Source organism: Scyliorhinus canicula, chromosome 1, assembly GCF_902713615.1.
Source record: "Scyliorhinus canicula chromosome 1, sScyCan1.1, whole genome shotgun sequence".
NCBI classification, from domain to species: domain Eukaryota; kingdom Metazoa; phylum Chordata; class Chondrichthyes; order Carcharhiniformes; family Scyliorhinidae; genus Scyliorhinus; species Scyliorhinus canicula.
This window is the reverse complement of record NC_052146.1, coordinates 18445919-18472350: the sequence shown is the minus strand read 5'-3', so window position 1 is coordinate 18472350 and position 26432 is coordinate 18445919. Positions and strand designations below refer to the sequence as shown.

Genomic DNA, 26432 nt, shown 5'->3' with positions numbered 1-26432 from the left:
TGCACATCTTTGGACTGTGGGAGGAAACCGGAGCACCCGGAGGAAACCCACGCACACACGGGGAGAACACACAGCAGAGTTAGCATTGTTTGGAAGAGAAGGGATCAGGCCACTGTTTCGCCTGAAGATGCCAAGCGAGAACATGTAGGGTGAACCGCTCACCTTTCGCACAGACCTTTCTGTGCAAACTCCGCAGACAGTGATCCAAGCCGGGAATCGAACCTGGGACCCTGGAGCTGTGAAGCAATTGTGCTAACCACTATGCTACTGTGTTGGATCTGATAAGATTGAAACAATGAAAATAACTTAGCTGTGCAATTACATTTTTTTGTGAAAAGTAATAATCGAACATATCCTGTACAATTTAAAAAGAGAGAAAAAGCATTATTTCCTCTTCACCAATAATTAGGGCAGCTTTTAAGGCTAGAATTTAACCGTGTGATCGCGATACCTAAACTAGAGTTTGCTGTGTATAGAAATATGTCCATATTTTGGCATTCCACGTACTGAATGTCATCAGTCTGGCTGAGATTGACTTTAACCCTTCACTATCATACCCTGCAGGGATCCCATTGTGTGGTAATATTCTATCTCTTTCTCCGTGGAGGACATGGAGAAAGGATTAGAAGTTAGACCAAGCCGAGACTCAGCCAAACAGAAGCTGAGGAGTCTCACTGATGGAGGTGTGATCGGTCATCTGGGCGTTTGATGTGAATTCTTCGAACCCGCTCAATCCTCTCCCGTTCCTCCTCCTCCTCGAGGTGGTGAGACCGACCCGCCGCTCCTCCAGTCGCCTCAAGCAGAGCGTTGTCCGGTCCGCGCCCATCCTGGGTCTCGTACAATAAAATATTCAGAGTCTCTTCGTAGATTCGGGCTTCAGGGAATTCAACCTGCAGGAGTGACAGATGGTCAATCCACATCTCACAATGCCACACATCAAAACTTTGTCAATTCAAACAGACTGATGGCAAATTTGACGGCAGTGTCTGAATTCACTTTCCTCACCCAGCAATGAACTTACACAGCTTTGCTACCAGGGGAGTTACCAGCTTGGTCAGAATCTTCTATTGGTTAGCCCATAAGCAGCACAGAGGTGGGGCCTGAAAACTGGGGCCTCAGTAAAAAAAGAAAGACCTTTATTTCTGCAGCACTTTTCATGACCTCTGGGTCTCATCAAGCACTTAACCTCAAACTGAGTACTTCTGAAGTGTACTCATTGCTGTAATGTAGGAAGCGCCAATTTTATGATAAAGGTCCAACAAACAGCAATAAGATAATGACCAGTTAATCTGTTTGTGATGTTGGGTGAGAGCTAAATGTTGGCAGGACACCAAAGAGAACTTCTTTGCTCTTCCTCAAGTACAGGAGTGGGATCTATTCTGCCCACCCGAGGGGAAAGACGGTTTAATATTTCACCTGCACTTAACTGAAAAGGACAAATACTGTAAACATGGGATAAAACAGAAAATGGGCAACATGTAATCAAACAGGAAGACAAGTTGATGTCTGGATGGGGCCACCTCAGATCCGACTTGACTTGCCACGCACCGTTCCAACACTTTCTGATTACATCACTTTAAATGCCTTTGCTATAGTCCAACTGCAGTAAATAATCCGAGCTTCCTGCGCAATGCGAGAATGTAGTCAAAAGCAGATTGTTGATTTTAAATAATTTTACCACCTTCTCCAGTCCTCGAGCTGCCTGGATCTCTCGCTCAAGTGAGTAGGCCACTGATAATGTGACACGCTGTCGTGTTGAACAGGATTTTACAGAACACAATTTAAACTGTATCGATTATACAAGCACTGGTCACCAGCCAAAAAACCTCCCAATAAAGTTTCAGACTACAGGACTTTAATAATGAATTAGTGCAATTTAACATACGAGGTAGCACAATAAATTAGAAGTTCAATAGAGGCTACTGCACCGTGACAGACCATAGCCGTAAGACATAGAGCCAGGAGGAGGCCAGTCGGCCCAAAGAGTCTGCTCCGTCATTCAATGAGATCATGATTCATCTGATGTGATAATCCTCAACTCTGCTTTCCCGCCTTATCACTATAACCCTCGATTCCCTAATTGCAGTAAAGAATTCCACAGATTCACTACCCCGAGAAGCAATTCCTCCTTATCTCAGCCTTAAATGGCCGACCCCTTACTCTTTGATAATGTTTTCTGGTCCTAGACAAGAGGAAATTTCCTCCACAAGAGGAAACAACCTCTCAGCATCTATTCTGTCAATCCCCGAGAATCCTCTATGTCTGAATAAGGTCACCTCTCATTCTTCTAAAGTCCAATAGGTACAGGCCCAATCTACTCAACTTCTCCTCGTAAGAAAATCCTTCCATACCCGGGATCAACCTAGTGACCTTTCTCTGCACTCCCTCAAACGCCAATACTTCTTTCCTTAGATAAGGGGACCAAAACTATTCACAGTATTCCAGGTGTGGTTTGACTAGTTTTAGCAGGACTTCCCGACTTTTATACTCCATTCCCTTTGAAATAAAGGCAAACACTCAATTTGCCTTTCCCAATTACCTGCTGAATTTGCATGCTTGCTTTTTGCAAGTCTTTCTCCACTTAAATAACATTCAGCTCCTTCATTCTTCCTGCCTCAGTGCATAACGTCACATTTTCTTACATATCTCTTCCACCTGGACAGGGATTCACACCAAATTTCCTATATAGTTCAGCCAATTGCACACTAGCTGCTCCCCCCACATCAGAGGTTGCAGGAAGGCTCTTGTAATCTATGTTTCAGCAACTAGATATCACAACTGCTGAAACAGGAACCAAGGAGCAGGATTGTGAACCAGTTTCGATTATGGTGCAAGCCAACCAGAATTGAAGGTTGGTAGGGTTGGGGAAGGACAAGGGAGGAAGGAGAAACGAGTTACATTAATAGTGCTTTCATATCAGAATATTGCAAAGTATTGCACTGGGTCACATTGGACGCTCAGCAGGAGGGCGAGTCCTTTGGGGAGCTTACTGGTTTTATAATGGTGGGAAAACAGGTACCAAAACAAAGAGTTTACAAGGGTGTATCAGAGTGCAGATACAGGGGACTGAAGGCACTGGCAGTGACAGTGCTGAAGAGGGAGGTGCAGCAGACCAGAGCAGAAAGAGTGGAACTTTCAAGTTCAGAGAAGATCACAGAGGTAGGCTGGAGTAGGGCCTCACTGGATACAAGAACATGGACTTGACAGGTTATAGGTCAAGTGTGTTAGGTACAGGGGAGGCACAGTGCCGCAATGGTTCACACTGTTGTCTCACTGCACTGAGGACTCAGGTTCGATCCTGGCCCCGGATCACTCTCCCTGTATTTGCTTGGGTCTCACCCCAAGAACCCAAAGATGTGCAGGCTAGGTGGATTGGCCACGCTAAATTGCCCCTTAACTGGAAAAAAAAAGAATTGGATACTCTAAAAAAAAAAAAATTTTATTTTTTTATTTTTTAAAAAGTGTGTTAGGTACAGGAAGCATGTGCTGAGAAAATGGATGCACAGGACGTTGTTCTCAATACAGATTCCAGAATGAATTGCAGTTTGTGTAGGGCAGAGTTTAGACATTTCTAACAGGAGCAGCCATTAGCAATATTCAGGGGTCATGTTATTTTTCTACTGATGAGTTAAACACAGGCTTAATAATTGCACCACAATCAAAAATCCTTCAGTTCAGTTGCTGTGAGGAGGCATCGATACTCCAGAGTAATTGCAAAATATGATGGAATCTGAGTGTTCAGATAAACCTCCTCTCACTTTGCAGCCGCACTTTGTGATCCCAGGTCTTTTAAATGAGCTCACTTTCCCTTGTAGACGCACCATAATTCTCTCTGTCACTTGAAACAAAATATCCACCGTCATTCGGATTATACTTAATATCTTGCTTCGTGAAAACAAAACGTTGGTCTCTTTGCCAAAAGAACTGAAGGAAGAACTTGTGGCATATTACTATATTTTGGACTAATACCACCGTGAAACATTGTTATCTGATGCCAGCGTTGGTCAGCAGTAGCTCGGAATCAGTTCCTCTCACGGGGGGGGGGGGCTGTAAAAAAGATCCCGCGACACTACTCAAAGAAGGTCTCTTTGTTGAGCTACCGGGTGGAGGGAGGTGCCAATCATCCTGGGTGGGCCTGGACTCTGGGTGAAGCAGGGCCTTGTTGGATTCCCTTGCAACTAGAATATAGCTGATCGTGGGGAGGGGTGCGTGAGGTCCCAGACCAAACTGGTAACATGGAACGCGAGGGGACTAAATGGGCCGATTAAAAGATCTCGGGTGTTCGACCATTTTTTTTCCTCCATTTTTTTTAAATTTAAGAACATGCAATTCTTTTTTTCCCAATTAAGGGACAATTTAGTGTGACCAATTCACCTACCCTGCACATCTTTTTTGGGTTGCGGGGGCGAGACCACGCAGACATGGGAAGAATGCACAAATTTCACATGGACAGTGACCCGGGACCGGGATCGAACCCGGGTCCTCGGCGCCCTGAAGCAGCAGTGCTAACCACCATGCCACCAGGGTGCTCTCCCATTTAAAGAGCTTGAAGGCGGATGTGGTTTTCGTACAAAAGATCCACCTGAGGATTAGGGATCAAATGAGGTTGAGGAAAGGGTGGGTGGGACCAGTGTTCCATTCTAGTTTTGACATGAAGACGGGAACCACGGTGCTTATTGATAAGAGGGTGGCCTTTTTGGTGGGGAACATAGTGGGAGAAGATACATGATGGCGAGTGGAAGGTTAGAGGAGGACCCTTGTGATGTTAGTGAACGTGTATGCAACGAACGGGGAGGTTACGAAAATTATTAAGAGGGTGCTGGTGGCCGTCCCAGAAGGCATTGCTTTCTGGGGTGGTAGTGTCAGAATAATTGTCATATCCGACCACGCTTCATACTGTGTGGACTTGTGTTTGGAGAGGGGTTACACCCAGTGTCATCCATGGAAGTTGGATGTGGCATTGTTGGCGGATAAGGGGACATGTGAGAGGATAGTCACTGCTATCGGGGCAAATGTGGAGTTTAATAAGAGCGAGGAGGTCTCACCTTCCACATTCTGGGAGGCATTAAAAGTGGCGATTAGGGGGGAGCTGATCTTGATTAAGGTTCATAGGGAGAAGGCGGGTAGGAGAGACAAGAGGTTGGTATAGGCTATTCTAGTGGTGGACCAGCAATACTCGGCTACCCCAAAGGAGGAGTTGTTGAAGAAGAAGCAGCTCCAGATGTAATTCGAATTGGTATCAATGGCAAAAGCGGTTGGCCAGTTTTGTCGTGTACGAGTATGAAATGAAAATGAAAATCGCTTATTGTCACAAGTAGGCTTCAAATGAAGTTACTGTGAAAAGCCCCCAGTCGCCACATTCCAGCGGCTGTTCGGGAGGCTGGTACGGGAATTGAACCGTGCTGCTGGCCTTCCTTGGTTTCCTTTAAAAGCCCTGTGTTAAACCAGCCCCTAGTATGGGGAGAAGGCCAGTAAGCTCACTAGTTAAGACAGCAAGTGGCCTCTAGGGAAATAATGCTAATTAAGGACCCAGGGGGCAGAGTGGGTTTCTGATCCAGGAAGGGTAAATGGGGTGTTTGAGACCTTTTATCGGGGGTTGTATAAGGGGGCTTAGATATGATGAAATTCTTGGATGACTTTGACTTCCCAGTGGTGGACAAGGAGAAAGTGCAAGGGCTGGAGGAAATTATAAGGTGGATTGGGTTTATGCAGTCTGGGAAGGCTCTGGGCCCGAAGTGGAATTTCATTTTAAAAATTTGCCATGGTAAATATACATTTGGGTGCCGGAGAAACAATTACAGTGGGCAATACTCGAATGGGTTTGTATTTTTTATGGTATTTTTTTATTATTTACTATTTTCTTTTATTTGGTATGTTTGGGTGTGCCCTTCTCTTCTATATACATCTCTTATCCTGTGTACGTAACAGTAAATATACTTGGTTCAAAAACCCAATAAAAAACATTTATATATTTTTTTTAAATTTGTGATGGAGCTGGGGCCGCATCTCATGGAGATGTTTAATGATTTGTTGTCCTGGAGAGGGCTGCTGACCACATTGGCACAGGCTTCCATCTCTCTAATCCTGAAAAAAGATCCAGATGAGTGTGGGTCTTATAAGCCCGTATCTCTATTGAACGCCAACACAGGGTTATTGGCCAAGGTGCTGGCAACTCACTTGGAGGAATGTCTGCATGGGTAGTTGCAGAGGATCAGACAGGGCTTGTGAAGCGTCAACAGCTATCAACCAATATAAGGAGGCTTTTGAATGTCGTGGTGTTGTGCTGTCGGAGTGGGATGTAATAATTTCTATGGACGGAGAGAAAGTGTTCGACCGGGTAGAATGGGAGTACCTGAAATACTGATATGGTTCAGGTTTGGATCCAGGTTCATTTCTTGGATCAGACTGTTATAGAAGGCCCTCACTGCGAGCGTTTGTACTGACGCAGTAAGCTTGGGGTACTTTCAACTGCATAGGGGAACAAGGCAGGGGTGTCCACTTTCCCTGTTACTCTTTGCGTTGGCAATTGAACCGCTGGCCATAGCACTGAGGCAATTGACAAGAGTGGAAGGGTATAGAGGGGGGAGATATGGAGCACCAAGTGTCTCTGTACTTGGACGACTTGCTGTTGTACATAACAGACCCTCTCTCCAGTGTGGGAAGGATTATTGGAGGTACTGAGTAGGTTTGGTTCCTTTTCGGGATTATAGGCTCAAGGTGTTTCTGGTGAGCCCTAAGGGACAGGGTGGGGAGTCTAGAGAAATTGCCGTTTTGCCTGGCTCGGTTGAGCTTCAAATATTTGGGAATATAGATGGCTCACGACTGAGTGGTGTTGCGGAAGCTGAATTTGGTCTGGCGAAGGCATGAAGGAGGATTTGAAAAGGTGGGATGGTCTCCCACTATCGCTGGCTTCAAACGGTGAAAGTAACTGTCCATCCAAAATCCTTGTTTTTATTCCAGAGTCTCCCGATCTTTCTACCCAAAATCCTTTTCTGGGGACGATTTATAAGCTGATTTTGGCCTTTGTTTGGGCAGGCAAGACGTCTCTGGGTTGGAGAGCGTTTTTGGAGAGAGATAGACAGTCAGGGGGGTTGGCGTTGCCGAATTTGATGAACTATTACTAAACAGTGAATAGGCAGTTCGGAAATGGGTCATGGGGAAGGGTTGGTTTGAGGGCCGATGGAGGCAGCTTCCTGTACAAGGCCTTGTTGGAGGGCATTGGTGATGGTTCCACTTCCGTTGTCGCTGGCCAGGTACTCTGAGTACGGTGGTGATAGCCTCGCTAAAGTGTTTAGAACCAGTCTAGGCAACATTTTAAGCAGAAGTCGATGTTGTCAAGAGCACCGATATGCGGGAACCATAGATTCATGCCGGTGGGATTGAACTCTGCGTACAAGGTCTGGGAACAGAGGTGGTAGAAAGATTTAGGGATTTATTTATGCCGGGTAGGTTTGTGGGGCTGGAGAAACTGGTGGAAATGTTTCAGCTCTCAGGGGAAATGGGTTCAGATATTTACAGACGAGGGGCTTTGTGCGGAAGCAGCTGGCTATGTTTTCTCAGTTGCCCCTCAAATGATGGATAACGTAGTGTCTGAGGATGAGATAGAAATGGGGAAGGTTTCAGATATCTATGGACAGCTGATGGAGAATGCCTCGCTGGAGGAGATAAAGAGAAACTGGAAGGAAGAGTTGGGTGGTGCATTGAAGGGGGGTCGGGTGGCAGCAGGTCCTGTCCGAAATTGGGTAGGTTCTGGGAATCTTTTGTTGAGACAATGTCAGAGAATCTGGGGGTAAAGCTGGCACCGAGCCTGTGGGCAGCGATATTTGGGGTATCAGACGAGCCGGGAGAGAGGATGATTTTCTGCCTGCCTGACAGCAGGGAGGAGGATTCTGCTAAGGTGGTGGGCTCCAGAGCTGCCCAAGGTGACGGCGTGGGGGGGGGGGGGGGATCTATCTGAGTTCCTACATTTGGAGAAAATGAAGAACGCCATTAGGGGGTCGGAGGAGGGGTTCTATTCGAGGTGGGGGCTGTTTATCTTCTTCTTCAAGAATTGTAGTCGTCAGCAAACGGGGGCGGGGGTATGCAAAAAATAAAAAGCGGCCGTGAGGTGGAATGGAGGGTCGGCTGTTTGTTATGGAAATTGTAGAAGGTTGAATGAACGGTTTGTATATTGTAAAATGCCCCGGATAAAAATACTTTAAAAAACCCCACCTTGGTCTGTTTCTTCTCTGTTGCGTACACTATGGAGGTGCAGCACACTTCAGCAATCTTTCGGCCCTGCCCATAAAAGGACCAGCAGCAGATTTCATCGCCGAGGACGTCCTTTATGAAAAGCACTCTGCCATTAAAGCGCAGAGACAGCTTGTCAAACAGCTCGATGTTCTTCAGCATGTTATCATCCGAGTTGCTGAAAGCATAAGAGAAAACCTCCAATGAGATGGCCAGCAATTGGAAATACATCGGCGAGGTGATCAGAACTCGTGCCCCAGTATTCTGTCAATCCATTCAGGAAACAGAGTCCAGCTTCTGCTCAACAGCAAAGCAGCTGGCAAACTTAGCATGAGAAAACCCAGGTGCCAAACAGTGCCACAAAATGTACTCCACCTTCTGCTGCCACAATGTACTCCACCTTCTGCTGCCACAATGTACTCCACCTTCTGCTGCCACAATGTACTTCACCTTCTGCTGCCACAATGTACTCCACCTTCTGCTGCCACAATGTACTTCACCTTCTGCTGCCACAATGTACTCCACCTTCTGCTGCCACAATGTACTCCACCTTCTGCTGCCACAATGTACTCCACCTTCTGCTGCCACAATGTACTCCACCTTCTGCTGCCACAATGTACTCCACCTTCTGCTGCCACAATGTACTCCACCTTCTGCTGCCACAATGTACTCCACCTTCTGCTGCCACAATGTACTCCACCTTCTGCTGCCACAATGTACTCCACCTTCTGCTGCCACAATGTACTCCACCTTCTGCTGCCACAATGTACTTCACCTTCTGCTGCCACAATGTACTCCACCTTCTGCTGCCACAATGTACTTCACCTTCTGCTGCCACAATGTACTTCACCTTCTGCTGCCACAATGTACTTCACCTTCTGCTGCCACAATGTACTTCACCTTCTGCTGCTACACTCCCGGTTCTCCCAAAGACATTGATGCTCGCTGAGGTACTGTTTTACACATGGACAGTGGTGACTCGCCCAAATGGGGAATTCTTTATCTGTCAGTGCAGAGGGCCCTGGCAGGCTACTACCAATGGTGTAAGCTCCTCACAGCCGAAAGCCTTTGAGGTCTTCCCACTCTGAATTCTAGCCTGCAGTGCACCCCGATTTCCATGGTTCTACCATCGGCATCTGCACCTCCAGCTGCCTCTGCCCTCCCGAAAACTCTCCACTTCTCTACCTCACTCTCATCCTTCAAGACAGTCCTCAAACCCTACCCCTCCAACCAACCTTTTAGTCACCTGCCCCAATACCTTGTCATTCGCGCTCACAACTTGTTAGATAATGCTCCTGTGAAGCACCTTGGGATGTTTTAATCTGAAGGTGCTCCATAAATTCAGCTTATTTGTGAAAGACTTCCTGCCCTCACCTGTTGCTCGGACACGTTCCCTGTCCAGAGGAAGAATTACTAGACAATGATAAAGAATGCAAGGTACGACTGATATTTTCCCACCCTAGAATCAGGAGAGTGAAGCATCACCCATGCCCCACTCAACACACAGTAAGGATTTGGACCTTTTAATTGATAGTTGCCTCATTCACCACCCATTAGGCCATTGCGAGAGCGCCACAGTGTTTTCTAAATGTGCTCAGTAATGTCCAAGGCAGCACTTGGCACAGATCGGAAGGTCTTCACTTACCTAGTGTATGAATATTTGTTGTTGCTTCTGTTGTACAACAGCTTAACTGCAGGCTGTGGAGAGAAAAGAATATCAACTGGTCGTGGTTCATAGTGTGAAGGAGAACTAGTGATAATCAATCAGAATACTGTCCCTCCCACACGGTACATGGTTCAGGGCGACCCCACGCTGCGTAGGTCCAAATAAATCTCTCTTTGGGTGGCACGGTGCCGCAGCGGTTAGCACTGAAGACCCGGGTTAGAATCTGGCCCCGGGTCACTGTGCCTGTGGAGTTTGCACATTCTCCCCGTGTCTGCGTGGGTCTCACCTCCACAACCCAAGATGTGCAGAGGAGGTAGAATGGGGATGCTAAAATTGCCCCTTCATTAAAAAAAAATGAATTGGGTACTCTAAATTTTTTTTTAAATCTCGAGTTTCAGTAAGGATCCAATCTGGGCAGTATGAATCTAGAGAAGGGGGGTAAATACCACCGAAAGTCTAGAGATTGGCTCAAATTGGCGGCGCCGTTCAAGGTGGGAAAAGGAAACATTTCACACACATGCTGCTGGACACCAGCACCTTGGGAGTTCAGTCTACATGGAGCGCTGCTTCGCTGTACCATCGCTCAGCATAACTTAATACCAACACTGGATAGAGACAAAATGGGATTTACATGTCTAACAGTGAAAGGGAACGATACATTGGCAGCCGGGATGGGGCAGGGGGTGATTGGGAGGTAGAGCAGAGGGGAACAAAAAGCATCATTGGTTGATGAGACGTCACGGGAGTTTACTGCGCCCCCCTCCCCTCATGTTCTAACCTTATTAGAAGTAGCTATCAATCGCTGTTCCTCCTTGTTAGATGTGATCACAGGAACTTTACAGAAAGGTTCATAGGTTTCTTTCTGCTATAAAACAAGCACAAGCATCTCAGAGCATTTCAAACCTGAAAATATTTTCAAACATTAAAAAAAAGTTTTTCAAAGAGGTGACCAGATGTGCAGAGGAGGGAAATGCATTTGACGTAGTCTACTTCGATTTCAGCAAGGCTTTTGAGAAGGTCCCACATGGGAGACTGATGGCGAAGGTAAGAGCCCGTTTGATCCAAGGAAATTTGGCAAATTGGATCCAAAGTTGGCCGAGTGGCAGGAAGCAGAGGGTGATGGATGTTTTCCTGATTGGAAGCCGGTGTCCAGTGGTGTCCCGCGGGGGTCAGTGTTGGGACCCTTGCTGTTTGTGGTTTATATAAATGATTTAGAGATGAGTGTAGGAGGGTTAATCAGTAAGTTTGCGAATGATATGAAAATTGGTGGGGTGGTAAATAGTGACGATGATAGCCTCCGATTACTGGGGGATGGGATCAGTGGCAAATGGAACTCAATCCGGATAAGTGTGAGGTGATGCACTTGAGCAGGAGAAACAAGACAGGAATACGCGATGAACGGCAGGACCCTGGGAAGCACCGAGGGACCTTGGTGCGCATGTACACCGGTCCCTTAAGGCAGCAGGGCAGGTGGATACAGTGGTAAGGCGGCATATGGTACACTTGCCTTTATTAGCAGAGGTGCAGAGTTTAAGAGCAGGGGGGTTATGCTGGAATTGTAGAAAATGTTGGTTAGGCCACAGGTAGAGTATTATGCAGTTATGGAATCCATATTATAGGAGGGATGTGATAGCACTGGAAAGGGTGCAGAGGAAATTTACCAGGATGTTGCCTGGGCTGGAGAGTGTTAGTTATGAAAAGAGAGATTGGATAAACTTGGATTGCTTTTCTTGGAGCAGAGGAGACTGAGGGGGGGACATGATTGAGATGTATAAAATTATGAGGTGCATAGATAGAGTAGACAGGAACAAATGTTTCCCCTTGGTGGAGGGGGTCAATGACCATAGATTTACAGTAAGGGTTCAGGAAGGTTAGAGAGGATGTGAGGAAAACTTTTTTTACCCAGAGGGTGGTGGGAGTTTGGAATTCGCTGCCTAAAAGGATGGTGGAGGCACAGACCCTCATAACAGAAGACGTAGACTTGCGATTCCAGGGCGTACAAAGTTCTGGGCCAAGGGCTGGAAAATGGGATTAGAATAGTTAGGTGGAGCAGCACGGTGGCGCAGTGGTTAGCACTGCTGCCTCACAGCACTGAGGACCCGGGTCCGACCCTGGCCCCGGTTACTGCCCTTGTGGAGTTTTCACATTCTCACTGCGTCTGCGTGGGTCTCACCCCCACAACCCAAAGATGTGCAGGGTAGGTGGATTGGCCACGCTAAATTGCCCCTTAATTGGAAAAAGAGAGAATTGGACACTTTAAATTTTTTAAATAAAAAAAAGAAAATCGGCATTAAAAATAGATTCCAGGTGGTGACAATCAAACAGCTCCATGTAATTGTGCTTGATACATTGTTATGTTAGAAAGCCCCGCACCAAGCTGGTGGTCACCTCTCAATCTCTCCACTCTATGGCTGGCCAATTTGTGAGGTGTCTTGGGATGGTACCTGAAGATAAAAATGATGAATAAATGCACCGTCTTTTTGTTTGCTGGTCTGCGATACTTGGGTACATTAAATATTGAATTTGTGACCTTTCCAAAAACCTCTTTCTGCATCTCCTTTGGACAGTTAAACACCACTAATTAAGCGCCCCCCTCCCGCTCCCATTTAGTTGTCCAGAGTGCAACTCAAATTTAACAGAATATTGGGATATATTGGGTTCAATTATGAAGCTTAAACTTCGCTCGTATTTCCTTGAATTTCGATGATTGAGTGATGACGTAATAGAGAACGTTTAAATTCTAAAGGGATTCGATAAGATAAACTATTTCCTCTGGTGAAGGAATCGAGGACGAGATGTTAAAATTGGAGCTGGACCATTCAGAAAATCAGGAAGCGCTTCTTCACATAAGGCAGCGGAAACCCTTTTCCAAATGGTTGTGGATGTTGGGGATCAATTGAAGTTTTCAAGTCTGAGATGGATCGATTTTTATTAGGATATCAAGAGTTACAGATCAAAGATGGGTAAATGTAAATGAAGCAGAGCTCAGCCATGACAGCCATGTTGGAAATTGGTTACATTAGTAAATCAAAATAAATAGGTGGGGGAGATGACAACATTTTCAAGTTTGTAGAGCTGTACGGCTGATGAAAATGAATGTAATGCAACACATTGAAACTTAGAAAAAGGAGGCAATTGGGCCCCTCTGCCCCAAGAATAATTTACCAATGTAACCAATTCCTTTTATGCTTCGGAATCAAAGCTCCTTATGTACATCAAATATCGTAGCAGCCCCGACACTGATTTCTGGGGAACTTTATTTAATCCGTCACCTCAGCTATACAACTCCTTAACTAATGATCACGGCTTCCTTTCCTTTAGCCAATTGCTTATTTGACTCCAGGTTTTAGCTTGGATACCCACCACCACCATAAGCCTCTGGAGCAGGATGTCACTCAAGACTTCACCAGGATGTTTTTTGGAACTCTGGACACAGCGACGGTGCCAAGTACAGTTCTGGTCACATTAGGGGGCGCTATTCAGGAATTAAAGGGAGGACAGGGATTTCAACGAGACTGACAGGTCTCCAGTAGAGAGGCCGTGGCCTGCGACTTTGTAAACTAGACTAAAAGGGGACTCAGTGAGAAGTGGATAAAACAAAGAGAGGGAATGAGAAAGAAAACCAGAACACGTTCTGAAATGTTTGGTCAGCAGGACTGGAGAACGTGGCTCCAGGGCTACGAGGTGCAAGGTTAGGGCAGTAATCAGTCCTAGAATGAGGATGGCAGGAACAGTGCTTAGAATCACAGAACAGAAGGGGGTTCATTCGGCCCACTGTGCCTGTCCCAGCTCTTTGACAGACCTAACCAATTAGTCCCACTCCCTTCGCTCTTTCCCCACAGCCCTGTATATTTTATTTCATTTTCAAGTATTTATCCATTTCCTTTTCCATTGAATCTGCTTCCACCATCCGTACAGGCAGCACAGCTCACTGAACAAGGAAATCTGCCTCAGCTCCCCTCTGGTTCTTCTATCAATTATTGTAAACGGTGTCCTCTCGTTACCTCCTACCACTGGAAACAGTTTCTCCACCAAAAATCCTTCAGAACTGAAGCAACGATGCTGGAATAGTGAAGAAACTAGTTGCTATAACCCTTGCCCGGGCGGTATGTGGCACAGTGGTTAGCACTGCTGCCTCACAGCTCCAGGGACCTGGGTTCAATTCTGGCCTCGGGTGACTGTGCGGAGTTTGCACTTTCTCCCCGTGTCTTGCGTGGGTTTCCTCCGGGTGTTCCGGTTTCCTCCCACAGTCCAAAGATGTACAGGTTAGGTGGATTCGCCATGCTAAATTGCCCCTTACTAGGGTTATAGGGATAGGGCGGCGGCGTGGGCTTAAGCAGGGTACTCTTTCCAAAGGTCGGTGCACTCGATGGGCCGAATGGCCTCCTTCTGCACCGTCTGACACTATGCACTGCGATTCGCGGGTAGTCAAGTGGAAGATGCTTTGAGGATTGCCCGTTGCATTGCAGAGAAGGTCTAGAGAAGGTCGTGATGGCGGGTTTACCTGAAGGGCAGCTTGGCACTCCTCCACCAGCCCTTGGACCAGATAGTACTTGGCCTCGGCCAGCAGTTCCTCAATTTCGCGATTAGTCTCTGGGAGGGGCACAGCGCCATCGCGCAGGTAGTTCAGAACCGCCCCAAAGTGCTTTCCGCAGCGGTCAATTAGGATCCAGCCTGTAAGACAGGAAATGTTGACAATTCTTAACTGAGCAATCACCCCACCACAGTTGCTGCCACGCCTGTTGATCATTTCCAGAATTTATTTTTCCAGCATTCGCACAAATCCATTTCCACATGAGAAAAATTTATATTTTGTGCCGGATGCCGATGGCTGCGTTTCTTCGGAATCAAACGTCTTAGAGATGATTAGCTTTTAAGCATGTTATTTACTAGACCTTTAAATAGACCAAAATGATTCTGCAGAGACACAGCCAGGTCACTGAGTTTACATTGCAGTTATTTAGACAAGTTACATGTTGAGTTAAGTGCGCTCAACTCAGCTGGAGACCTTTTCATCTTTTATTTGTCAGTACTGCTGCCTGCACAAGAGCCACAGGCTCTTTCTAATTCTACTCTGAATGAGACATTAAGGGTCTGTGCGACACTCGCCACAGTTAACTGACAGATTGCCTCTCCTCCCTGGTTGGGGTACCACTTGTTCATGCTTCATAGCTAGCCGATATTGAGAATCATGGGGGGGGGGGGAAACAGAGTACAAATTTGTAAATCTTACAGCTCCAACAAGCCTGCCGTCTTAGCTGTCACTATATTCCCCGTGTTCCAGCTCTAATGCTCCTCCAGGTGGCGCAACTGCCCCACTGGAATTGACTGTACTCAGTACTGCCCTCAGGAGGAACCAGGAGGGAGTGCAAATTAGAAATTCGAGCACTGAACAGGAATGAAGTGAAGCCGGGAAGACTTGCATTTATATATCGCTTTCTCCGACCACATCCTAAAACTTCCCACCTGGCCAAGACCCATAGATTAGACACTCTTTGCTGATCTTACAACGGATCAATCGTGCAGCTCCTTTCCCTTGAACTGCCGTCGCCCTGTAGCTGTGAGTCCACCAGGCTGTTAAATCTTTGTGCACTGCTCCCTTGCTGCAGCTACTTGTAGACCTTCACGTTCCCCTCCTGCCCCTACCGGAGATTCCGATCAGGAAAGGGCTGGGTGCAATGGCTGAAGCCCTAGGTCTTTCTTGTACCTCTCCATGTGTGCCCAGTAGGGAAAAAACAGGAAAATGAGGCAGGAAGGATGGGATCCCACGTCTGTCTCATTCAGTATTACTTGGTTCAGCCTTTCCTTCTTACATTAGCACTTAGGGAATACATGCTCCTTAGGGCAGCACAGTGGTTAGCACTGCTTTCTCATTGCACCAAAGACCCAGGTTCAATTCTGGTCTTAGATGACCGTATGGAGTTTGCATGTTCTCCTCGTGCCTGTCTGGCTTTCCTCCGGGTGCTCCGGTTTCCTCCCACAGTCCAAAGATGTGCAGGTTAGGTGGATTGGCCATGCTAAGTTGCTCCTTAGTAGGGTTATGGGGATCGGGTGGGGGAGTTGGGCTAGGTAGGGTGCTCTTTCAGAAAGCCGGTGTAGACTTGATGGGCCAAATGGCCTCCTTCTGCACTGTAGGAATTCTAAGTCACTCACGATCCTGACTTGGAAATATATTGTCCCTGGGTCAAACTCCTGGAACTCCCTCCCTAAATAATCTTTATTATTGCGACAAGTGGGCTTACTTTAACACTGCAATTAAGTTACTGTGAAAAGCCCCTAGTCGCCACACTCCGGCGCCTGTTCAGGTACACAGAGGTAGAATTCAGAATGTCCAATTCATCTCACAAGCACATCTTTCGGGGACCTGTGGGAGGAAACCGGAGCACCCGGAGGAAACCCACGCAGACACGGGGAGAACGTGCAGACTCCGCACAGACAGTGACCCAAGCGGGAATCGAACCTGGGACCCTGGCTCTGTGAAGCAACAGTGCTAACCACTGTGCTGCTGTGCCGCCCAACATCACGGTGGGTGCACCTACACCACATGGACTGCAGCGGTTCAAGGAGGTAGCTCGCCGTCACCTTCTCAAGGGCAATTAGGGATGGGCAATAAATGCTGGCCCAGCCAATGACGCCCACATCCTGTGAAAGAACATTAAAAATATCCTGTGATGCAGTGCATGGAGTAGGATAACGCCATGGGAACAAAACCAGGAAAGGGTGGAAGTACTCAGCAGGTCAGGCAGTGTTAAGAGAGAAACAGGTGGGGCAAATGATCCATGACCAAATGACAGAGGTTCTGCTGGACCTGGAATAAAGTCCGAAATCACTGTGTTTTCATTAACTGTCGGCTGTGGGGCTTGGCAGTCGGTGGCAGAAGCTTTGTTTCAGTAACTGATGGGACACTGGCTATCGATTGGAAAATTCAGCTGCTCAATAGAATACAAATGTGGGGAGCAAGCTTCCCAAATGTATGACCCCTTAACTGACGGACCCACATTGCTTTTTCCGTTTCAAAGATGTGCATTGATATAATTTTTTTAAGATTTATTCTTTCACAGGATAGGAGCGTTGCTGGCTAGGCCATCATTTATTGCCCATCTCTAATTGGGATGGCTGTGGTGATCCACTGCACCCCTTGTGTTGTAGACACAGACACTGCTGTGAGGAAGGGTACCATTCACAACCTCAAGACGTACGAAAGCACTTTACAGCTATCAACGTGCTTCTGAAGCGGTGTCATTTATGTAGGGTAGGAAACGCAGCAGCCAATCCGGGCACAGCAAGCTCCCACAAACAGATGGTGATAATCATTCTGATGGAAGCATGTCGACCTGAAGCTTAACTCTGTTTCTCTCTTTGTGGAAGCTGCCAGACCTGCTGAGTGTTTCCTGCATTTTGTTAGTATTTCAGATTTTCGACATCTACCTTTGACCAAATGATCTATTCTTCTGTGACATTGACCAAGGGATAAATGCTAGTCGGAACAGCGGAGAACTCCAATGCTCTCCTTTGAAATACGGAGTAGACGGTATCTCGTTTTGACACCTCGCTCAGCAGTGTTGCACTCCCTCCAGACTGCACTGGAATGCCTGCCCAGATTTTTTACTCTGGGCTGGAACTTGAATCTACGACCATTGGACTCGGAGAGGAGGCTGCTACCAACTCAGCAATGGCTACGGTGGTTAATACGCAAACAATCCTTAATTCTATGACTGCCAGCGTGCAGCTTCAATCCTGTACCAGGTTTACTGTGAGCTATGCAGTGCCTTGCACCACTTTTAGAAGGATTGGTGCTATTTTAACACTCAAATATTTCAAGCATGCAGATCTCTGGATTTGGTATGTCCACAGTCTCTGCAGAGGGGAAAGCAGGCCAAGTGCCTTATGTAAATCACACAGGGCTGGGATCCAAGGAATTTATTGCAGAAATGCAAGGGGTGCTTTTAAATTTCCTGAACAAATAAGGCAAGGTTCTCCCATTGTTCCAAATGGTTACTGGGCAATTACCACACAGTGACATTCTTCCCTGATATGCACATGAAAAAGTGAAAAAGCAACACAAGAGTGAAGCATCTACTGTCCACTGATCCTTCTCCCTCTCTTTTGTGGTTTTTCACTTTTGCACCCCTCTCGTTCCCTCCCACTTGCCCTCTCTCAACTTCTATTCTCCCCGCCCCCACCTTTCTCTCTCTTACCTTCTCCATCCCTCACCTCCACCCTCCCTCCTACCCCCACCTTCCCCTGCCCTCTCCATCCGTCACCCTCTCCCCTACCCCCACCTCCTCGGCCTCCCCCTCTTCCCCTGCCTCATCCACCCCTCCTCGCAACCTTCATCAAACCCCATCAATGTATCCTACAGTTTCTGTCTCCCTTGTCTACTTGCTTAGCTTTGTCTTAAGATACATACCTGTTATTCACTGCAACTGTACTAACACTTCATCTACCCTGCGGTAGCGAGTTCCACACCCCCACCACTCTCTGGGAAAAGTTTCTCTGGAATTCCCGAATGGATTTATTAGTGACAGTCTTACATCTATGGCCCCGGGTTCTCGTCTTCCGCACAAGTGGAAACATCTCTGCATTAACGACACTAACCCATAGTCCTCGATCAGTCTTCTCTCTCTCACTGAGCAGAGTGCTGTCCCCCGTTCAGTCTCTCTCTGAACCTGGCCAGTAAGGACACACTGGTGTCATCTTACCTGGCCTGGCGAGTAGGATGGTTAAGCTGAAATTACCTTCGCTGTCTGTCAGCACCTCCATCCTGCCACTGAACATGGCCTTCAGCATGGTGTCCTGCTTGGTGAGGGTCTGCATGGTGGTGTAGTACAGAGCTCCTCCCACATTCAGCTTGACATACTTGGAGCTCGGGCTTGCCCCTTTGAAAGAGGTGGTCCGAGTTGATGCTGCGGGCACTGGACTCACCACGCTTTCTCCAGACATTCTCTCTTCCTGTGAAACACAGCATTGCTAAGTTAGAGAAAAGGAACAACTTGCCTTTCACAACCTCAGGGTATCCTGGTGTGCTTTCGCGGGCAATGCAGGTAACGCAGCAACCAATTTACACACAGCATCTCCCGCAAGCAGCAATGTGATCGTGACTAGATTATCTTTTTGTGATGTTGATCGAGGGATGAATGTTGGCCAGTACACCAGAGATAGCTTCCCTGCACTTCTTCAAAATAATGCCACTGGATCTTTTACATCCACCTGAGAGGACAAAGTGCCTTGATTTAATGTTTCCGCCCAAAGACAGCGCCTTTGACAGTGCAGCACTCGGGAGTACTGCACAGCAGTGTCAGTCTCAGTGCTCTAGTCTGAGTGGGACTGCAACCCACAACTTTGTGACTCAGTGTTACCCATTGAGCCATGACTGATAGTGACCAACCTGCACTCACATGACCACACTTCACCTCAGCAGGGTGGGAGGCAGCAGCTAAAAGGCTTGGCCACATACCTCCAATAGTATCTTAAAAGGACAGGGCAGCTTAGGAACGGAATTTCAGAGTCTTGACAGCTGATTTCCTTCCATCCTGGGTGACAAGGGTGAGGAGCTTATGGATAAGAGAGCAGAGATAGAGCTCACTCACTCGACACAGGGCAACGTGACTCGTGATCTGATAGAGTGACTGCAAACTGAGGGGGTACTTGCGGGATTCGGTGAGGGAGAACAACCACCATCAGTAAAAACTGGTCAGGCTGACCAGGGTCACACTCTATGCATTGAAACCCCAGGTAACACCAGTGACTCGGCCACACACACTTCCTCAACCCTGGCTGCTCGATGAGAATGGCTGCGTGTGTTTGCCCCGTATGGAAGGGCAATGGAAAGGGCTCAATAAAATCTGTCAATCTCAACTACTAAACAGAAAAGTTTGCGACTGATGAGTGACAAGGAAGCACAGTGTCGCCGATCAGCGGTATTTTCTTATCAGATTTCTGCCCATCAGTATTCCACCTCTTATCCCAAACCTAAACAGTGTGTCCACTCTCACTAACAAACTAAAACCTGCTGAATTCAGCATCCACATCCCTTATAAACAAGTGAGCAATTTGGATAGTGACACATCAGACCCAATGGGCTGCAGATTGGTTAGAGCGTCACCATCGCATAGACCAAAATAAATTAGGGCCTGTCATAAGGAGAGTGGAAGAAAACAGCAGCGCCGAAGCCACTGACAAATCCTGGCTGTCTGACACCCTCCTCCTCGTCTCGGGCAGGGTGGCTGGACAACACAATCTGATTTTGCAGGAGGAAGTTGGCAGTGAAGCTTTTCTTTCAGCAACTGTGAGGTCCGGAAGTCACAGCACAACAGAAAACGGGGAGGCTGCAAGAAGCAGTGGGTTCACACAAACGGACATTCCCTATTGTAAAGGCGCCTGCATAGCAACGTGGCACAGTGCTCTGAACATCCTTACATTTTGAATGCTGCTACCTAAACATTAGCCCTTTCAGTCCCATCAACCAAACCAGTACGCTGAAACACAACCCATGCTGCCAGAGATTAACAACACAGCTCTTCAGACAATTTCCAGTCCAGGATACAGGTCCACGCAACCCTCCAGCACAGTCCCCAGTCCAGGATACCAGCCCCCGGAACCCTCCATTACAATCCCCAGTCCAGGATACCAGCCCCCGGAGCCCTCCATTACAATCCCCAGTCCAGGATACCAGCCCCCGGAGCCCTCCATTACAGTCCCCCGTCCAGGTTACAGGTCCACACAACCCTCCAGCACAGTCCTCAGTCCAGGATACAGGTCCACACAACCCTCCAGCACAGTCCCCAGTCAAGGATACCAGCCCCCAGAGCCCTCCATTACAGTCCCCAGTCCAGGATACTAGCGCCCGGAACCCTCCATTACAATCCCCAGTCCAGGATACTAGCCCCCGGAGCCCTCCATTACAGTCCCCCGTCCAGGATACCAGCCCCCGGAACCCTCCATTACAATCCCCAGTCCAGGATACTAGCCCCCGGAGCCCTCCATTACAGTCCCCAGTCCGGACCACTAGCCCCCAGAGCCCTCCACCACAGTCCTCAGTCCGGAACACTAGCCCCCGGAGCCCTCCACCAGTCCTCAGTCCGGAATACTAGCCTCCACAGGCCTCCAGGACAGTCCCCAGTCCGGGATACTTGTCCCGGCAGCCCTCCAGGACAGTCCCTAGTTGAGGATCCAAGTCCCGGCAACCCTCCTGTCCTAATAGATGTAAATATTGCTATAGTCCCAGATGACCATAGGCTGCTTTCCCCTTGGGGGGGGGGGGGGGGGGGGGGGGGGAGGGAAAGAGAGAGAGCTGACTGATGGTGATTTAACCTGAGGATCACCACACCTCAGGCAAGGGGCAAGGTTGAGAATAACTTCAGCCAATACAGGAATTAAACTCATGCTGTTGGTGTCGCTCTGCATCATGAACCAATCGTCCAGCCAACTGAGCGAACTGACCCCCGTTCGGAAGAAGTCTGAAATTCCTCCCTCAGCCAACATCCCTGGGAACAAAAAGCAGGTAAACGAGTCGTGCTTTCTAACCCTACTGTGCACAGACTGGCTGCTGAATTAGGCCACTTTACAACACTGCTTGCAAAAAGTAACTGGGTATTTGGAACGTTTCAGGTCATCCCAAGGATGGGGAAAGTGCTATATGAATTTGCATCCTTTCCTCCTTACACCATAAACATTGGCTTTCATTGAGGTTTCCCCATCACAAGGAGTGAATTGAAGGCTGTTGGAAACCCTTTAGCAGAAGACAAGCTTCCCAATTAACTGTGACGTGAATTCCTTATCCAGTCCCACCACATTGTCCTTCTTCCTTTAGGCAATAACTGTGTCTAGAGATGCGTCACTATAAGAGACCATGAACGCAGGAGCCAGACGGAAGAGAGAGAGAGAGAGACAGAGTACCACTGGCCCTATAGTCAACTCTGCTGACTTAATCCCTTGTTGTCCTCAAAAAAACTCTCAAATAATGTTACCTTTTTGGTAAAACATACCAAAAATAAGCCACATTTCAAGACCAAGACCAACAGATTGTCCTTAAGGTTTGGGGAAATCAAAGTGCACATCGCTACAGAACAATGTTGCCAACAAAGTATGACAGGGCAACTGTGAAAGGCAGTGCAATACTTACAAAACTGGATGATGTGCAAGACTTTGAATACAGTTTATAATGGAGTGACATTGAGCAGATCCTAATTCTGGAACTGCCCCCCCTCTACATTCTATTTGCTTTTGTTGAGACTTACATGATTTAATCAACCAACACTTCCAACTTCCTCCTCAGCACACTCTAGCCTATCGACATATGCAAACTATTTTTAATTACAATATATTTAGCAACGTATATTACTCCACATAGATCAGCCCAAGTATACATCCTGCTCAATCAAAAGGTCTATATCCAGAGAACTGGAATATAAAGACGCAGGGGTTATAGGAACATAGGAATTAGGAGAAGTAGGCAATTCAGCCTCTCGAGCCTTCATCACCAATCAGATCATGGCGGATCTCTTACTGGTCTCAAAACCACCTCCCTACCTGTTCCCCATATCCCTTTAACCTGTTTTAAAAAAAATCAGAAATAGATCTTCTTGAAACCATTTAATGGCTCAGATTCCACCGCAGTATGGGGCAGTGAGTTCCACAAATTCGCCACCCTCTGTGAGAAGTAGTTCCTCCTCCTCAGTTCTAAATCTACCGCCTCTCAACCTATACCCGTGACCTCTCGTTCTAGATTGCCCCAGAAGGGGGGACATTTGGTCTATATTTACTTTATCAATCCCTTTTAGTATCTGATATATCTCAATCACATCCCATCTCATCCTTCTAAACTCCAGCGAGTATAAGCTCCAAACTGTTTAATCTCTCCTCATACGTCAACCCCTTTCATCCCCGGAATCAATCTGGTGAACCTCCTCTGAACTGCCTCCAATGCCACCACATCCTACCTCAAATAAGGAGACCAGAACTGGACCCAATATTCCAGTTGTGGTGTCACCATCACCCTGTGCAATTGGAACAACACTTCTCTATTTTAAAACTCCAGTCCTTTTGAAATAAACGCTATCATTCCATTTGCCTTTCTGATGACATTTTGTACCTGCATACCGACTTTCTGCGATTCATGAACAAAGACACCCAGATCCCTCTTCCCAGATGCATTTTGAATCTGCTTTCCGTTTAGATAATAATTTGCCTTTCTAGTTTTTCAGCCAAAATGGATAACCTCTCACTTTTCTAAATTAAACGCCATCTGCCAAATTTTGGCCCAATCTCCTAGCCTATTAGTTATGCTGCAGCTATACAAAACCCTGATTAGACCCCCCCCCCCCCCCCCCCCCCCCCCAACCCCGGTTTGGAGTCACTGTGAGCAGTTCTGGGCACCACCATAGGAAGGATATTTTTGCCTTGGAAGCAGTGCAATGTCGGTTTACAAAAATGATACCTGCATTATAGAGGTTGAGTTACGAGGAGAGATTACTCAAATTAGGCCTCTTTTCGCTGGGCTTTAGAAGGTTCAGGGGTGATCTAATCAAAGTATTCAAGATATGAACAGGGAAAGACAGGAGAGCCAAAGATAAACTATTTCCATTGTTGGAGATTCTTAAACTAGGAGGAATAGTCTAAAAATCAGGGCTACACCATTCAGGAGAGATAAGGGGAAGTAGATTTAGGACTGAGTTTAGGAGTCAAAGGGTTGTGAATCTATGGAATTCCTTGCCCAGTGAAGCAGTTGAGGCTCCTTCATTAAATGTTTTTAAGGTAAAGATAGGTAGTTTTTTGAAGAAAAAAGGGATAAAGGGTTATGGTGTTCGGGCCGGAAAGTGGAGCTGAGTCCACAAAAGATCAGCCATGATCTCATTAAATGGCGGAGCAGGCTCGAGGGGCCAGATGGCCTACTCCTACTCCTAGTTCTTATGTTCTTAACTCCTTTACTCAAAGGGTGGTAGAGGGCCAGGGGCTGGTTTAGCACACTGGGCTAAATTGCTGGCTTTGAAAGCAGACCAAGGCAAGCCAGCAGCACGGTTCAATTCCCGTACCAGCCTCCCCGAACAGGCGCTGGAATGTGGCGACTAGGGGATTTTCACAGTAACTTCACTTGAAGCCTACTTGTGACAATAAAGCGATTTTCATTTGATTTCGTAGAGCTTTGGAACTCTCTCCCACAAATAGCAATTGAAGCGAGACCAGTTGATAGATTTAAATCTGAGCTTGGTAAGTTTTTGTTAAGCAAACATATCAAGGGATATGGGCCAAAGGCAGGTATATGGAGTTAGGCCACAAATTGGTCAAGATCTCATTGAATTGCAGGACAGGCTTGAGGGGCTGAATGGTTCACTCCTATGTTCCTCAACATTTTTTTGTAAAATCTGACAATTTCACTGATTTAAGCAAGTCTTATTTCATTTTAAAAGCTTCACCCAAACACTGACGATAATGGAGTTGCATGAATGATGGGATCCAGCTGCAAACAAGTGCAATATATCTTAATCCACCGCGACATTCTGGGCGGCACGATGGTGCAGTGGTTAGCACTGCTGCCTCACGGCACCAAGGACCAGGTTTGATCCCGGCCCCGGGTCACTGTGCAAACATTCTCCCTGTGTCTGTTCTGCCATTTAACAAGTTCGTAGCTGATCTTTGACCGGACTCCATATCCCATGACCACAACTTATGGCTCCTTATCACTATAAAGATTGACAATGGTTTTGACATAGGAGACCTTTCTCACTGCAAAGAACACACCAGCCAGCTCCACTCCCCTGCCCGTCCCTGTAGCCCAACCAATGTTTCACCTTCGGGAGTTTGTCCAAATCCCCTTTGAAAGCCACAAATGCATCTACCTCCACCACACTCTCAGGCAGGTAGTATTTCAAGACCAGCCACGTACTGACTTCAGATTCAAAATGAACAATTGATCCAGCATCAATTACTTCTTAAAGAAAGATGTCCAAACCACAACTACCCTTTTGAGTGCAGATTTTCACTCTTAAAGGTCTATTTCAAAATATCAGTCCCGTAATCCAAGATTCCCCAACCAGCAGAAATGGTTCTCTATTTGAGGATTTAGTAGCGCTGGGAAACCTGTCTGTGTATGTGAGAGAGTGTATAAAGATGTCTGGTGTTTAAAACAGATAGTGTTGAGCTGTGCATGTAAGTGCTGACCCAAACTGGGTTTCAATTGTAAAATTTCCTCCAGAAATAAAATATAATTGAATAACTAATGATACAAAGTAAGTTTGAGGAATATGCCAACCCCCACTGTTGCCAAACTGATCCTCACTCTGTCCTATTCCCTCTTCAGAAACCCACCCAAGGCTCCCCCTACCCTCTCCCACCTCCTCTCTGCCCTCCCTCCCACCACCACTTCCCCAATCCTTCCTCATCCCCTTTGCTCCCTCTTCTTTCCCACTCACCAACTCCCTCCCCCGTGCACTCCCTCCCTACCTCTTCCCTCTGTCCAGCTGCATCCTCCCCATCCCCTCTCCTCCTCCCCGACCCTATCTCCCACCCCCTCCTGACCCCATATCCCCACCCCCCCAGCCGCCGCCCTCCCCGTCCCCATCCCCCCTCCGTCCCCATCCCCCCTCCCTGTCCTCATCCCCCCCCCTCCCTGTCCTCATCCCCCCCCCTCCCTGTCCTCATCCCCCCCCCTCCCTGTCCTCATCCCCCCCCCCCCCTCCCTGTCCTCATCCCCCCCCCCTCCCTGTCCTCATCCCCCCCCCCCCTCCCTGTCCTCATCCCCCCCCCCTCCCTGTCCTCATCCCCCCCCCCCTCCCTGTCCTCATCCCCCCCCCCTCCCTGTCCTCATCCCCCCCCCTCCCTGTCCTCATCCCCCCCCCCCTCCCTGTCCGTCCCCCCCCCCCTCCCTGTCCTCATCCCCCCCCCCTCCCTGTCCTCATCCCCCCCCTCCCTGTCCTCATCCCCCCCCTCCCTGTCCTCATCCCCCCCTCCCTGTTCCCATCCCGTCCCCATCCCCCCTGTCCCCATCCCCCCTCTGTCCCTCCCGCAGTACGACAAACCTCAGCCTCCCAGACAAAATCCATTGTATCCGAGAGAATCCGGATTTATATTGAAGAAAGCGGTGCCGCGACCCCTCTCTATCCGGGGGATCGGCCCCTCTCAGCGCCTCTTAAAACAAATCCAATGATTAAAAAACAACTTCCACAACTTTCCGACTCACCATCAACCCCGCCGCTTCCCCTCATCCCCAACGCACTTCCGCCCTTTCCGTCACTTCCTCCAGTACCATTTCCGCCCCACGGCCCGTCAACCCGTATACATCACTTCCACCCCGCAGCCTATGCTACATATATCACTTCCGCCCCTCAGTCATGCACTTCGTAGACGTCACGTCCCCCTTCAATCCGGCAACGCAGTAACATCACTCTCGGCTCCGCAGCCTGCTTCTGCATCACATCACCTCCGCCCCACAGTCCGTCACGACGCCATGGTCACTTCCGCCCCTCAGTGTGTTGCACTAAAGCTGCTCCCATCACTATGTTTCTTGTTCTGATCAAAGGTTATTTCAATGAAACGTTAA

At 47.8% G+C, this 26432-nt stretch overlaps 1 protein-coding gene across 2 annotated transcripts; it reads right to left on the bottom strand.

The window, feature by feature from the left end:
* Positions 1-306: 306 nt before the first annotated feature.
* Positions 307-26148, bottom strand: kctd10 (potassium channel tetramerization domain containing 10). Of its 2 annotated transcripts, none has more exons than XM_038814489.1 (7): positions 26073-26148; positions 18634-18847; positions 14400-14569; positions 10674-10760; positions 9875-9927; positions 8212-8407; positions 307-890 (listed from the first exon to the last, which is right to left on the bottom strand). In XM_038814489.1, the coding sequence occupies exons 1-7, from the start codon at positions 26073-26075 to the stop codon at positions 672-674; spliced, it is 942 nt and encodes a 313-aa protein (XP_038670417.1). In that variant the 5' UTR covers positions 26076-26148; the 3' UTR covers positions 307-671. The 2 variants fall into 2 exon arrangements, with proteins under 2 accessions (XP_038670417.1, XP_038670501.1); XM_038814573.1 differs by having other exon boundaries at positions 10674-10757.
* Positions 26149-26432: the final 284 nt, after the last annotated feature.